The following is a 15,123-nucleotide window of genomic DNA, read 5'->3' on the forward strand; positions in this document are numbered from 1 at the left end:
GTTATTGGGTTTCTGTCGCATAAAAGAGGCCTAATTCACAAAATAAGAGCCAATTCCTTCATTCCTCTGTGATTCTGTAATCCCTCCAAACAGAAACAGACGATCACAGTGGACAGTGAAAAGTGACAAAAGAGTGACATGCACGGCCTCTTGGGCCAGCAAGTGAGGACAGAGTTCCTGTTTATGCTTCTCTGAAATCACATCTTTACCCTAACACATGGCCCAATGTCCAGAATGGAAAAAGCCATCAGTCAAAGCTGCTGGGTGCCCAAGTTCATGAGCAAAGTAGGGCGGCAGCACTAAGAGAAGTCTAGGATTAGGGACCAACCTGGGGCACCCTGCATGCAGCTGGCAGCGAAAGCTGTCAAAATGGAAGGGAGTCCTAAAGCAGTAAGGCTGAAGTGAGATGACGACGACGTCAGCGCCAGGCCAGGCCCGGTGTCATGCTTTCCTTGGATCGTCTCATCTCCCCCTCAGGGCAACGCTCTGAGGAAGGTGCGGTTCGTCCTCACTTAATGTCACTGACAGGTTCTGCAACATTAAGCGAAATGACAAATAACGGAACCAATGTTACCACAGGCTAATGGACATAAACAAGAGTGAAGCTCCGAAGGCATCTCATCAACGTTAGAACAAAACTTCAAATAAAACATTATTGGTGGCCCTGCTGTACCACTTATATCCTCATTTTGTAGACAAGGAAACTGATTGAAACAGCCCTCCAACTTGTCTCCTTTCCTCCACTCCTTGCGTCTCCCTCTCTAGACTGTCAACTCGTCGAGGGTAAGAACTGTACCTGATTTATCACTGTATTCTAGTATTTGTCATAATGTCCAGAATATGATAGGCAATAAACGAGTATCTGTTGAATGAAACAAATGAGCTCCAGGAGAGGGCAGATGTAGAGACCTGATTACAGGTACTAAATGGTGAAGAAATATATTTGTAGGTTATAATACCTTGGCTTTAGGAGACCACAATAAAAAAAATTTTACATATAACCATCCTCTCAAAAAGATAATCTTATCAACCTACTCATGAGAATCCAAAGTATACTTACAAGCTGAAAGATACATGCAATCAGAGCTAACTTTAATAATACTGTAATAAAGTCTGTTTTACGTAAAATAAATAAATAAATAATAAAGTGTCAAGATGAAGAAAGTATTGTTCTTTAAATATACATCCAATTACCTGGCAAATTTTTAAAACAGCCTTCTTATAGTTGTAAGTAAAATGTCACTTATGCAACCAGATCATCTAACTTTCTACCTGCAGCAATCCTTTTGGTGTCTCAACTTCAAGTGCCACCATGAGAAAAGGCAGAGGAGTAAGAAGAGGAAAATGTTAAGGAAAAGTCACAGTTATACAAGGCAAGAAGTGTGTACGGCATAAAGCTACCTCATCGAGCAGTGAAAAACGTTTAATTTTTAAGGTGAGATACAACCATTGGAATCTAAATTTAACACCCAGAAAACCGTGAATTAGTCATTTGGCTGGAAAACCCAGGTCTGCAGCCAAGAAGCTGTCTTCCCTGGTCAGGAGGCAAAGGCACACACACAAGGTAGGAAATCTATTCTGTTCTCCTCCTTATCTGCTGAGACTTGAATATCAGGGTTCTGCATTTCCCACTGACACACAAAGGCAATAACCGCAGAATATTTATTTCCCTGCTACTGCTATGCTCTAGAAGATAAGAAAATACTGCACTCTGAGCTTAGGTTTAATATGAAAAATTAAAAGAAACTGATCATCAATCATTTCAGATCAAAATGGTCGTAGTTTTACACGCCTTTATCTCACACACACATTTTCCTAATAAGCTTGGCTGAGCCAGTATTTTTCATTTCAAACAGGACACAGATCCCATAATCTTCAAGGTTATCTAATACCTACTTTTAAGGGGAAGAGATAAGTTTCACCACTTATTAATAACAATATTCATGTAAAAAGAAGTAACTATTTGAAGAGTGCTGACTAATTCTCCATCTGTACTATGAAAAGAACAGGAAAAAAACTATTAGCAGTATAGAGTGAAACACAGTAAAAATAAGAGCTCTGAGCTGGGTGCTGGCTGTAGTCATTTCCTTCCAGTGTCACTTCCTCACCACGTCAGCCTCTCACGTTCAGCTTCTGAATTCTAGAGAGGTGACTTCGTTATAAATGTCTCATTCTAACAAGCTGCAAATGAGTGAACACAATTACAAAATAAACCCAGGCCAGCCCTCTTCTTTTAATTAAGGTATCAGTATCTTTCTTCCATAAGCCTTTCCCAGGATAATCTCTTCAATAAAAGGTGTGGGGAAAACTGGACAGCCACATACAAAAGAATAAAACTGAATGACTATCTTACGCCATGCACAAAAAGCAACTCAAAATGGATAAAATACTTGAATGTAAGACCTGAAACCAAAAATCTCTTAGAAAAAAACACAGGGGTAAACTCCTTGACATCAGTTTGGGCAATAATTTTTTGGATTTAACAAAAGCAAAGACAAAAAGAGAAAAAGTGGGACTGCATCAAATTAAAAAGCTTTTGCACAGCAAAAGAAACCATCAACAAAATGAAAAGCAATGTAAGAACATATTTGCAAATCATATGTCCGATAAGGGGTTGATAATCCAAAATGTAAAAAGAACTCACAAAACTCAAAGACAAACAGCAGCAATGATGACAAAAAAATCCACAATCTGATTTTAAAATGGCCAGAACTGCATTGACATTTTTCCAAAGAAGACATATAAATTGGCCAAAAGGTACCTGAAAAGGTACTCAACAACATTAATCAACAGAGAAATGCAAATCAAACCACAAGGAGATGTCACCTCACACATGTTAGAATGTCTATTATCAAAAAGACAAGAGATCAGTGTTGGTGAGGATATGGAGAAATGGGTCCCTTATGCACTGTTGGTGGAACTGTGAACTGGTACAGCCACTGTGGAAAACATTATGGAGGTTCCTCAAAGAAGTAAGAACAGAACTATTAAATGAGTTGGCAATCCCACTTCTGGGTGTATATCCAAAGGAAATGAAAACAAGATCTCAAAGAGATACCTGCACTCCCATGTTCACTGCAGCATTACTCACAGCAGCCAAGGTAAGGAAACAACCTAAATGTCCATCAGCAGATGACTGGGTAGGAACATGGGACATATACTATATACAATGTATTATTACTCAGCCATGAGAATGATATCCTACCACTTACACCAACATGGATGGGCCTTGAGGGAATTATGCTACACGAAATAAGTCAGAGAAAAACAAATACCATATGATATGGTTTACATACGTAATCCAAAAAAAAAACTAAAAAAGAAACAAAGAAATAGAGACTAGAGTGGTGGTTGCCAGGGGCTGGGGGAGTGGAGGGAATGGGGAGATGGTGTTCAAAGAAGACAAACTTCCAACTCCATGATGAGTAAGTTCTGGGGATCTAACGTACAGTGTGGTGATTACAGTCAATAATACTGTATTATAGACCTGAAAGTTGCTAAGACAGCAGATTGAATGTCCTCATCGCAAAAAGGAAATGCAATTATGCAATGCTATGCAGGTGTTAGCTAACGCTGTGGTGGCATGTGCAATATAGGAGTGTATCAAATTAACATGTTAAACTTACACAATATTCTATGTCAACTCTATCTCACTAAAGCTAGGGTGGGAAAGAGCCTTTCTCATTCCAAAAGTAATATTTCATCATAGTGGAACATGAGAAAATGTATCCATAAATTCACTTCCCAGAGATAACAAAAGTCAAGATTTCAGGTGTATATTCTTAGTACTCGGTTGTGTGTTAGTCTTAACACAACAATATACATAATCTCGAGGGGAATTGTTTCGGTGTCTAAATCATCAGTTGAGCTAATTAAGAGCCATTTACTCTGTGGCTGCTGATCAGACTTTTTAACATGTCCACCTACCACTGAGAGGTCTGCCATTGATCGCAATGGGGGATGTGGGTGGAAGAATGGAATACGTCAGAGCCAATCTGCCCTCCCCTGAGGAAAACCAAACTCAGGCCCAGGAAACAAGTCTGGAACATCATCTTTCGATGAGCCAGAAAGCAAACTTACGTGGTGGAAAGAGACTACTGCTACTCTTCATTCCCCCGCCACCGAGCTTTGTGAACTGTCAAATGATTTCAGCTTTCACATTTCCCTGGGTAAATCTGGGATTACTAATAATGCCCCTACCTGTGATGAAGGCAATAGAGAGGCTCAGTCAGGTGAGACACCAGATGGCAGACTGCTTTGCAAAGCATAAATGCTACCAAACTGCAAACTCGGAGGTGCCTGTGATGTTATAAAGTGTTTGCAAACTTTAACATGCATAAGAATCATCTAAAGCATACATTCCTGTGGGCCCCGGAACCCAGAGGTTCCAATGTAATCACCCTGCACTACAGGGGTAATTGGCATTTCTAACTCTCAAGTGACACAGATACTGCTGATCCTTAGACCCTACAGTGAGTAGTGCTGAGATTTCAAAAAAAAAAAAAAAGTCCTCTTATTAAAAATTATACATTATCTTCTTTGCATCTCTGGCTTATTAATTTATTCGTTAAACTTCTTGGGCATTTAATATGTGCCCCCTCCTCAATCAGGCTACAAACACAAAGTTAACTCCCCTCCTGGGAACTCATGGTCCAGTCTGGTCAGAGGCCATGATAATGGGATGGGCCGGGAGCTGGAGGAGCCCAGAACGTACAAAATGCGGCCTGAGACACACACAGAGGTGCTTTAATCATATCTGATACCACACCTAAGCTTCACCAGGGGAAGATTTTCCTCTGAAACACATGTATGTTTGTGTATTTCTGCATTGAAAATGATGCAGTGTCAGGTTGAAGATGAGCGCTACCCGTGTGTATTATGACACCAACAAGTGCCCAGAAAGGCAAGACTTAAGGCCTCTCCCACTGTCTGCAGGAGAGGAGTGGCCCTGAGGCAGCATGAACACTGGCGACTAAATGTCATCGATCATAACCCATGAAACAGATTGGATCTATTATTCCCTTAACTGACCCAATCTCTAATTTGAACCTGCTGTCGTATGCAAACCAAGAGAAACCAAGAGCAGGCTCATTTTTGACTCTGACAAACATAAAACAAAGATTTAAGAAACATCATACTGAATACAGTGTTTCCCAGAAAGTAAGACCTCACCGGAAAATAAGCCCTAGCATGATTTTTCAGGAGGACATCCCCTTTGGAGCAAAAATTAATATAAGACCCGGTCTTATATTTGGGGAAACATGGTAAGACCTCTGGCCCATTCAGCCAAGCACCCTTTCTCTAGAGACTACAGCCCAAGGACAATATCCAATCAGAAAGACAGCTGTCCAACCTCATGTTTACAAAGGGGCTGTAAACATCACTGACATTACTAGTTCACTTTATATGTTAGGAAGCTGTCATCGTCTAATTTACGTAAAGTCTTACTAGAAAGTGCATAGATTTGGGACCAATACTACCTTCCATGGTAATGACCTGTATGTTTTAGTTAACAATCGGTGTTAATAAGTCCCATATGCAAAGAATTAATTCCTTTCATTTGTTCTAAAAATAGTTTAGTAAAGCTACAGGGGATATAGTCTAGTGGAGGAATAGTGGAATTTCTTCTATATGTCCCCGGTTCACCTTATTCATACCCTTCAGTATTTAATAGCTGGGTGTAGTTAAAGCAAGTTCTCACTGATACATGTAATCAAAAGGAGAGATTTCATTAAATGGAATCATAATCACTGGAGTCAAATTTATGCTTCCCATCTGCTTTGATTCAAATTAACAAGTCATCCAAATCACACCGCGGCCCTTCCTGATTCCAGCATGTCCAAGGGTGCCAGGCAGGGCTAGGGAACGGCTCCAGGAGGCCACAAGGACAAGTGTTTCACCTTGCTTCAGAGCTGCTCTAAACGACTGTTCTCTAAAATAAAATGACCAGTGCCCCATAATCCTACATTTCAGATACTTAGAGGAGTAAAAGAAGAGATGAAAGGAAATGTTATTTATCTGAGAAAGAAACACATGCCTGACTCTAGCCACAGCTGGAAAGAAAGCATGAGAAGTATTTCACTTGTTTCTCTTTTCATAAACACTCTACTTGTATTAGGTTGGTGCAAATGTAATTGCAGCTTTTGCCTTTATTTTTAACCTTTTAAACTGCAATTACTTTTGCACCATCCTAATGCAGCAAAACGAAGCGTGGCACCTGTGTCTATGGCTTTCTCATAGATAAAACCACTTGGTAACACTCCCCTATTACAACAGAATGCCCTCCTTCCAAGGTCTGGATTCGGAATTTTTAAAATATAGTTTTTCAACATTTAGGGCAATAATTCAATGTATTTCTACAAATCTACAACCTTCCTAGACTGAGAAACCAGAGGAAAATAATAAGGCAATGAGGCAAATACCAACCTGGAAAAACACAATGATTATAAAGTACATGATTCAGTGTTAGAATTACTCAGCACTCATTCAGCTAACACTGCCAATCAACTACATGACAGACACTTAAGGAGGCAGAACCGAAAGGGGTACACAGTCCATTACGATGCAGTATAATAAGTGATATCTATTTAAATGTAGTGTAGCCACTCCTGCAGACTCCACATGTATCAAAATATAAATATTAAGAATGTCCTAGAAGAAAGTTTGGGAAATTTTATTTACAATCTAAGAGTGGGGAAACCCAGAAGCTATTTAAAAAACATTGATAAATATAGCCTCATAAAAATAAAAACTAATGTCTGATGGTCAGACATCGTAAAGTCAAAAGCAAAACTGGAGCGGGGTGCATGTGAATTGCAATATAAATACCTAAGAACTAATTTTCTTAATATATAAAACGTTTCTGCAAATCAATAAAAACAACAACATACTGGAAAAATGAACAGTTCACTGAAAAAGAAAATAATCATTATTTAAACATTGTACTGTTGAAATTTTCAAACGTTAAAAAAAGAAAGAGAATAGAATAAAGAACCACCCTGTAGCTGTCACCCTGCTTCAGCATCATTTACGGCTAATTGTGTTTCATTTATACCCCACCCCCTCTCAATCCAGATTTTGAAGTAATATATCCAGATATAATCCAAGTATCAAAACAACAAATTATTTTTTACACAAATGAAAAGAAGTTTAACTTCACTTATGTTTTAAAAACATGCACATCAAAACCACCTTAGAAATGCCCTTTTCTCACCTATCAATGATTGTCAAAGATAAAGATGTTTGATAAAACAGTCTGTTGACAAAAGGATATAAGCACTCTCCAACATTACTGATGACATGAAAACTTGGTATTATTGCACACTTGGCAATATTATCACAATCTAATCAACCACAGCGGTCAGCGAAAACTTGGGAACTGGCATATCCAGACTCTGGTTGCTTTCCTTCTCATATCTTCTTATATGTCAGTATCAAGCTAACCACCCAATCAGAAGAACAACTGGTAAATGATACCAAATGTATGGAGTTTGATAACTACAACTAATACAAAAACAATAAAAGCTGTCTTACTTGATTATTTTAAAAAAAGAAAAAAAAACAAGAAAACCACAAGACTCCCCTCCCCCGAATGCCCACCTACCCAGACCAGCTCAAGTCCCCAGGTCCCCATGGTTATATGCTCTCCTGGCACACTTTGCTTTTCGTCTACAGTATTTAACACAGTTGGTAATAATATCCTTATCCCAGGGTTCTCCGATGAATGCCTGTCTTTCTCTCTAGATTTAAACACCATAAGAGCAGAGTCCACGTCTTATTTGTTTGACCCAGTTTCTGGTCTATGGCAGACACTCAATATACAAGGAATTCATTCTTTCATTCAACAAATACTTATTATGGGTCAGGTGGGCACTGTGCTGGATTCTGGACATATGGTGCTGAACAAGGCAAATGAGTTCTCTCTTAAAAATTCCATTCTAGGAGCAGTCAGAAAATAACCAGATACACACATACCGTGTTTCCTTGAAAATAAGATCTAGCCGGACTATCAGTTCTAATACGTCTTTAGGAGCAAAAATTAATATAAGACCCGGTCTTGTTATGTTAGATAAGACTCAGTCTTATAGTAAAATAAGACCAGGTATTATACATTATATTATATTATATCATATTATAAAACCTGGTCTTATATTATAGTAAAATAAGACCGGGTCTTATATTAATGTTTGCTCCAAAAGACACAGGAGAGCTGATGGTCCAGCTAGGTCTTATTTTTGGGAAACACAGTATATCATAAAAAGTAATCTAACGGACATGATACCATGATAACAATCCATGACCTGCAAACAGGTATTACATTTTTCCATACTGATATTCCCAATAAATAGGATTTTCAGTTTTAATTTCTTCTGATTAAAATAACCTGAGTACTTTAAATGAGTTCTTAAATAATGAATTTATTTTTCAATAGTTGTAAAATAAAGGAGGAGAAAAATAACACATACCACCATACTATCCAAGCACAACTACGTTTAGCATTGTAGTATATTTCTTCCCTGTGTTTTCCATGAACCTTTCTTTAATATGACAGGGAGCACTGAACATGCAATTCCCTGCTTTTTTATCAGACATTTAATCTTCTTTCATTCATAATTGAGAACCAGGAACATAGCAAAATAGTCTCCTCCCAAAAGGGAAAAAGGTCTGCCTGGCTCCATGGCTTCACTCATTCAATCCTTTCTGCTCTCTTCAAGACCAACAGTTTTACCAAAGTGGAACAGGCCTCTGGCACCTCCCCCTGCAGTGAATTTTCTGTCTTAACATTTCAACAGGACCATTTTCAAACAGATGGAATGGCGGCCTCACACGTGCCAATCATTCTTTTCCCACATTCTTTTCTCATTCAGATTCTTGACAAGATATCACACCTTTGAGGAGATACTATTTCTTCCATCTTTTCTTCATTCTTTTTCTTATTTGTTAAATGTTAGAGAACTTCTTCCAGCTTCTTTGAAACAAAAATATGGAAATGCTCATGAGCTAGATTTGGGGAAAGGATCAATAATTAGGCAGCAGGAGTTCAAGAACCTGGTTATGAGCTACACAGGCTGCGGATCACATTATCCATCTGAAACTGACGACCATGCCTGCCTTCCTGGGGAAATTATGGGCAGCAAGTGGTTCTGGAAGAGTAACACTGCACATGTTACCCTAATGTTTATCAAGTTGGCAACAAAAGTAATTGAATAAGTTCCTTTTAATAGTAAGCAGAGGTTTATTGACACTAGATAAATTATGAATGAACAGAAAGACAAAATATTTCTCCTATAAATAGACAACAGATAGTTTGGGAAATTTTAGTTTACATAGCTTGGTAGAGGTGGGTCAAAAATAAAATAATAAGTGAGTCACCAAAGTGATTTTTCAAAACTGGCTGTGAAAGTATTCTGGCTCTGTAGGAAGTGAAAGCAAGAGAGAATTCACTCATCTAGTTCCTTCTCCTTTTCTAGCAAAATAGCACACAACATTAATTCTCTTTACATAAAGACAAATGAAAACAGGCCTGCAATGCATCACAACCAGAATACATTTAATAGGATGATGTTGAACAATGAAACATTTAGAAAAAGTTACAGTGCGGGTAGCTTGCCTCAAATAGCATTTATATGCTAATGATTTGGAATAGGTTATTTCACTGGGGGGTGAGGGAGAGACTACACATATTGGGTAAGGAGGAATCTGGGTTCTTTTTACCCAGGCTCCAACATTCTTTAAGTAAAACAGAGTCTTATACCTTTAGCATAAGATACCTTGAGATAATGGTAAAATAATAACAATGCAACGTATTGTGACTTTACTTATCCCTAGATTAAGTGCCACTAACACCTCCCAGTAAAGTTCAATGAACACAAAGTACCATGCAAGCTTCAAGGGATAATCTGACAGTATCCTTTCTCAAATCCTAAACCTCTAGAAGCAACAATGCAAATCACTTCGGAATAACGTCTCCAAGGTAATTAATTCTTGAGAAGTTTTGAAAAAGCTTCTTGATGGCATAGAGCCACCACAGACTAGCTCAAAATGATCACTCCTTTGGAATCCCAGCCCAGGCAAGAATTTAATCTTTGATTTGCAAAAAGGGGTTTGCCCCAAATATTTGCTTTCTCTGTACTATTTTATCTCAAAGAATTTTGGCCCAACATTTCAGTTTTGTACATTTTATAAAATGAGACCACGGTATAGACATGAAATCAAGACAGCTTGTTCACTTGACAGTGTCCAACATACCCTGCCTACAAGCGCCTTTAAAATACTGACAAAATGAAACAGTGAGGAGAAAACTCTCCTGCTGACTCATTCCTCATACAGAAACAGTTATTATTTCCGGGGGCAGTCTGCTGAATTTCCACATCCACTGTTGTAATTCCCACTTGTGAATTCTGGAAGGCGCTTAGGGAACAGAAGAGGAAGAGGTCAAAAGCCTTTGAAAGAAACATTGCTTTTAAGGCTACTGTAATGAGATCTGCAGAAAAGTTATCGATCCGTGCCCTTTCGTTTTATTTCCAATATATACTATAGTCATGTTATTTCCCTATGAAAGTTCAGTGTATTCATCTAGGGACTTGCAGCAGCAGGGCAAATAACAAACCAGAATTTTGGAGTGTTCATTAGGAAGGAGGCAAAAGGTCTTCTAGGAAATCCAGGCACCAAGCAAAGAAAGAAGAAAAGTTCAATTTAAAACCATTCCCCAGCTTCTCTGGATCACAATGTGAGTGATCAAAGAACATGGAAGTTGAGCAAAGAATCAAGTAAAAATAAACATGTGTATTTATACACATACACACACACACACACACACGCGCGTATGCATGTAACAGGAAGTACTTAGTGGCACCACTCTACTAGACTCTGACCCCATAATCTCGACTGACACAAGCAACCCTATAAAACAGGTATTATTTTCCTCCACTTACAGAGCTGGCATTCAAAGTCAAGTCTGCTTGACTCCAAAACCCATGCTCGTCAAACAATGTGTTTTGCAATATTCTGTGGCAGGAGAGGGGAGGAGGATGGTTTCTTCAACAATCGCACTTTTGAATTTTACAAGGGAATTAATTTTTGAAGTTTCAAAATATAATTAAAATCAGTGTTATTTAGATACATAAAAGAATATTAAAAACGTAAATAGAATACATTAATTTTTCCAAAAAATATAAAGTCAGTTCAGGGAAGTCTATACCAAGGCACTATTATTATTTCTCCTTAAATTTATCTTCTTCCAAAAGTCATTTTAAAGCCCTCAGCACAAACAGTAGAATTTCCTTAACAACGTGTCAACATGCTGTTATGATCCCTTCTACACACTGTCTAGCACCTCCCAGGAAATCACATTATTTGAGAAAACATGCTCTACTTTGCCCTCTGTTCTCAGTTCTGTAGGTTCCCTTGGCCTCTGCCCCACCTACCTTGCCAAATTCCTGCCCTGTCCACGTCTGGCGTGTGTGGAGGGTTGGAAGGGCAGGGGCAGGGTGGGGTAGAAGCAGAGAAGGAGGAGGAGGGAAGAGAGACATAGGTAGAGTGAACTTTGGATTTTCTAGGAAAGCCCCAGTTTCAAATATGGTGTCCCACAGTCAGATGACATTCGTCTATTATGCCCTAACCCTAGTTTGGCAGACACATCCTACCAATATCTGATAGTCAAGACAGAGTTTGCATTAGAGTACAATTCCAGGTTCCCCCCTATGAAACAAGAATTATGAAATCCAAATCCCATTCATTTTTTAAGTAAATACAGAGATTCCTGAGACTGATTTGCCTATTGACAAATATCACCACACATTAAAGGAGAAAACATGGGAGAGAGGAAAGACCATGGACTTGCATTCAACTCTAAGACCAGACACTTGTTCTGTGACCTTGAGTTAATTATTTAATCTCTGGGCCCCAGTTTCCCTGACTGTAAAATGTGGATTCTACTAAGTGGCTCATAAAGTTGTAGTGAGACTTAAATGAGATAATATATAAAAATTGCCTTGAATTCTGCTTAGTACTTAGTAAAATATACAATAATTGCTTCATTCTTTCCTCCAAGTATGGACAAAAATGCTTTGAAGCTTCTCAACCACGTTAAAAACAGCTAAATTATGCCTATTCAAGCTGTTTTCACCAACCTGAGTATGTATGGGATACAGCATCCCAAGTTCAAGAAATAACATCAGCAGAAGATAATTACTTAACCCCCCACCCTAGAAAAGGTATAATAAATAGTTATCAAAACACACGCACTGCACCCCCCTCTACCTTGGTTGATTCTCCGCAGTGAGGTTCTCTCCCCTTTGATAGCTGCTGTCTGCCACCTGGGTTGTAGACCTCTTCACAATTTGTTTTAGCTCCTGCTCCAAGCGTTCTTTGATCGCCTTAACTGTCTCTGGGATCTTCTTCAGTTTGGCCAGCCCCTTGATGAGAATGCCCATAAAAAGGGTACTGTTCTCCTCTGGATCCAGTTCCACATCCTCCTTGATGTCCTGGAGGTTAATCTCCCTCACTATAAAAATAAACAGATTCCATTACAAAATTCCATTCAAACACAGAATGAGTCTAGTCAATGGGATCACTGCTTTGATTCCTCCCTTAAAAGAATCAAGAGAAGATTTTTCCATTACATTTATAATTAAATCTTACTGACATGGTAGCTATCCAAGAATCACAAAATAACAGTGTATTCTTCAAGTCATACACATCAGTTAGTAATAAGAGACGGAAACTGTTACAAACAAGTGAAACTGTTACAAACAAGTAAGCAGGTCTCCCAGGTCAGCTTCTCTAGACTACCCCTTCTACACTGACTCAGTCAGTTCCTGCGGTTTGTAAGCATTCACAGTTTATAAAATGCTGTAATCGGTGCTGCAGAATTCTAAAGAGCCAGACCAGTCTCAAATTCCTATTAGTTGGAAGAAATAAGTAGCTTGATATAAAGACATTACAAATACATGCAGTAAAGGTAAATACGTTAAAATTATAACAAATGATAAAAGAGATAAAGAAAAATTTAAAAAACCAATGCAGTAAATACAAGTGAGACAAAACTTTGAGGAAAAGAGTCATAAAGAATATTTCATAAATGAAAAAAAAACAAACACCTGTTTTTCTTTAAACCTATGTCTACCACAAAATCATTATCTACTGACAACTGATCTTGCTAATCCATGGAAGTTTTCTGAGAACTGTTTGTATATGTCAAGAGTCTCCATCCATCTTGAGACTACAGCTTTCATTCAAGCCATCTGGTTTGGGATGGAAGAAACAGGTGACAACAGTGGTTGTTAACCCCTGGGGGAAGCTGGAGAGTGGGTGGAACTGGCATCTGATACTTCCCTTACCTACTGAGATCCACAGGCCTTTCCCTCTAACTAATGCACACATATGCAAACCTTCTCATATAATTTCAGAGATTCAACAACTACCAAAAGAACCATGGGTGAAAAACCTCTGGCCTAAAAATAATTTTCTCATTTTACAAATGGCTGGATTCAGACAGACAAAGCAAAAATGGGTAGAGCCTAAATATGGATCCTAAGAGTTCAAGTTTTCCCCAACCTCCCCTCTTCCACTCCTCAAAACAACCTGAAGGTTTTTAAAATATATGATATCCAGAAAGAATGTATGCATTCTTCTTTAGCAGATTCAAGCTCAACTATCCTACAAGCCCACTCTAAGTTGTTCACCACCGCTGAATGCATGGAAATCTATTTATTTAGGGAAGAACTAAAATATCCCAGGATATGAAATTCTGGTAACCGCTGCATAAATTTGCTAAAACCTCTACTTCAGATGGCATGTAAGCTATTCTCATTCTCCTCAATCCCTATTTTTGTTCCCAGCTCATTAAAAGACACTTAAATATGAATCAAAGGTATTTAATTGCATGCATGATATAATTATTTACACAAGTGTGTTTCAAAGTAAATAAATCCTCTCCATGTTTAGCAATGATGCTGTTGTCATAAGATTCACTAGATCCCTGAAACCCATGAGGACAGAGAGAAACACATAAAAAAATAACCAAATTCATATGGTCTCCTTCACAACATAGAAGGCATTTGATGATATATAACATTTAATTTTTTTAATACTAGTAAACAGTGTGGAACCAAGAAACCTGGTGCCACTAAATATCACATGACAATTCTGAAGGCAAATCAAAAAAAGTAGCGATGTTTCCAATGTGACATTTCAAGAACAGACATTTCAGTTGTTGGTTTTGCTTTATACATAAGGCACTAGACACCTCTGGCCACAAAATTACTCCATCCTGAAAGACCAACCCCAACAGCAAGAAGAGAAAAGTACTCAGCAGCCGAGGAGCCATCTCAATTCAGCACACTGGAGGGGCAAATGAAGCAAAGGGATAAGCAGAACGTCAGGCAGGATAAAGCCAGAAATTTAGCAGGGACAAATGATCTTCACAAAGGAGCACATGAATCACAAACAGGACCCAGGTGGCAAAAGGCCACCCGAAAATCGCAGCCACCTGACCCAAGAGTGATTGCTGATGAGATAAACATAGTTGAAATCAATAAGCCCCTAGATTACAGGACATACAGCTACTTATATGCACACTAATATGACAGATAGCCTATTAAAAAATAACAAATAAGCAAGATATGAATAATAAAATGGCACAGCCCCAAATGGCACATTTGTTTAGACCCTTATCTTTGTTTGTCTGCTGAAATCTCCTAGAGCATAAACACTGAACAGATCCAATATTAATTAATTTATATTATCTATTTCACTTACATCAGCTGAAAAGTAAAAGGTAATTTAAAAGGATAATACAATCAACCATGAAGATTACTCTAAGAATCACAAAACCCTGTGAGGTCAGACGGAATTATTGGTGCTTTATGGAAAAAGCCTGTATAAAAACAATTTAGCTGAAAGTCAGTTAAGTCCTCACACCACAATTAGAACAAAATGTATATAGGGTAATAGCCTTTTTTTTTTTTTTGGTAGAGTGGATATCTAAAGTATGAATTTGTAGTGACATTTTGATCAAAAGCACAAGAATTATTTTTAAGTGGTAACTTTCTTATTTTCTGCTTGACAATATTGTCAATATTTTCAGGCCAGTTTACCATCTGTGGGGGCAACATTGTGGAT

General features: G+C 38.3%; 1 protein-coding gene across 2 annotated transcripts in view; it reads right to left on the reverse strand.

Annotated features, from left to right (window-relative positions):
* Positions 1-15,123, reverse strand: part of EXOC4 (exocyst complex component 4) — a 634,133-nt gene that overhangs the window by 550,377 nt on the left and 68,633 nt on the right. For both annotated transcript variants that reach the window (XM_033099157.1, XM_033099158.1), the window contains exon 6: positions 12,262-12,505. In XM_033099157.1, coding sequence (XP_032955048.1) covers positions 12,262-12,505 — 244 coding nt within the window. The remainder of the gene's footprint in view (positions 1-12,261; positions 12,506-15,123) is intronic.

Source organism: Rhinolophus ferrumequinum, chromosome 26 (assembly GCF_004115265.2).
Source record: "Rhinolophus ferrumequinum isolate MPI-CBG mRhiFer1 chromosome 26, mRhiFer1_v1.p, whole genome shotgun sequence".
Lineage (NCBI taxonomy): Eukaryota > Metazoa > Chordata > Mammalia > Chiroptera > Rhinolophidae > Rhinolophus > Rhinolophus ferrumequinum.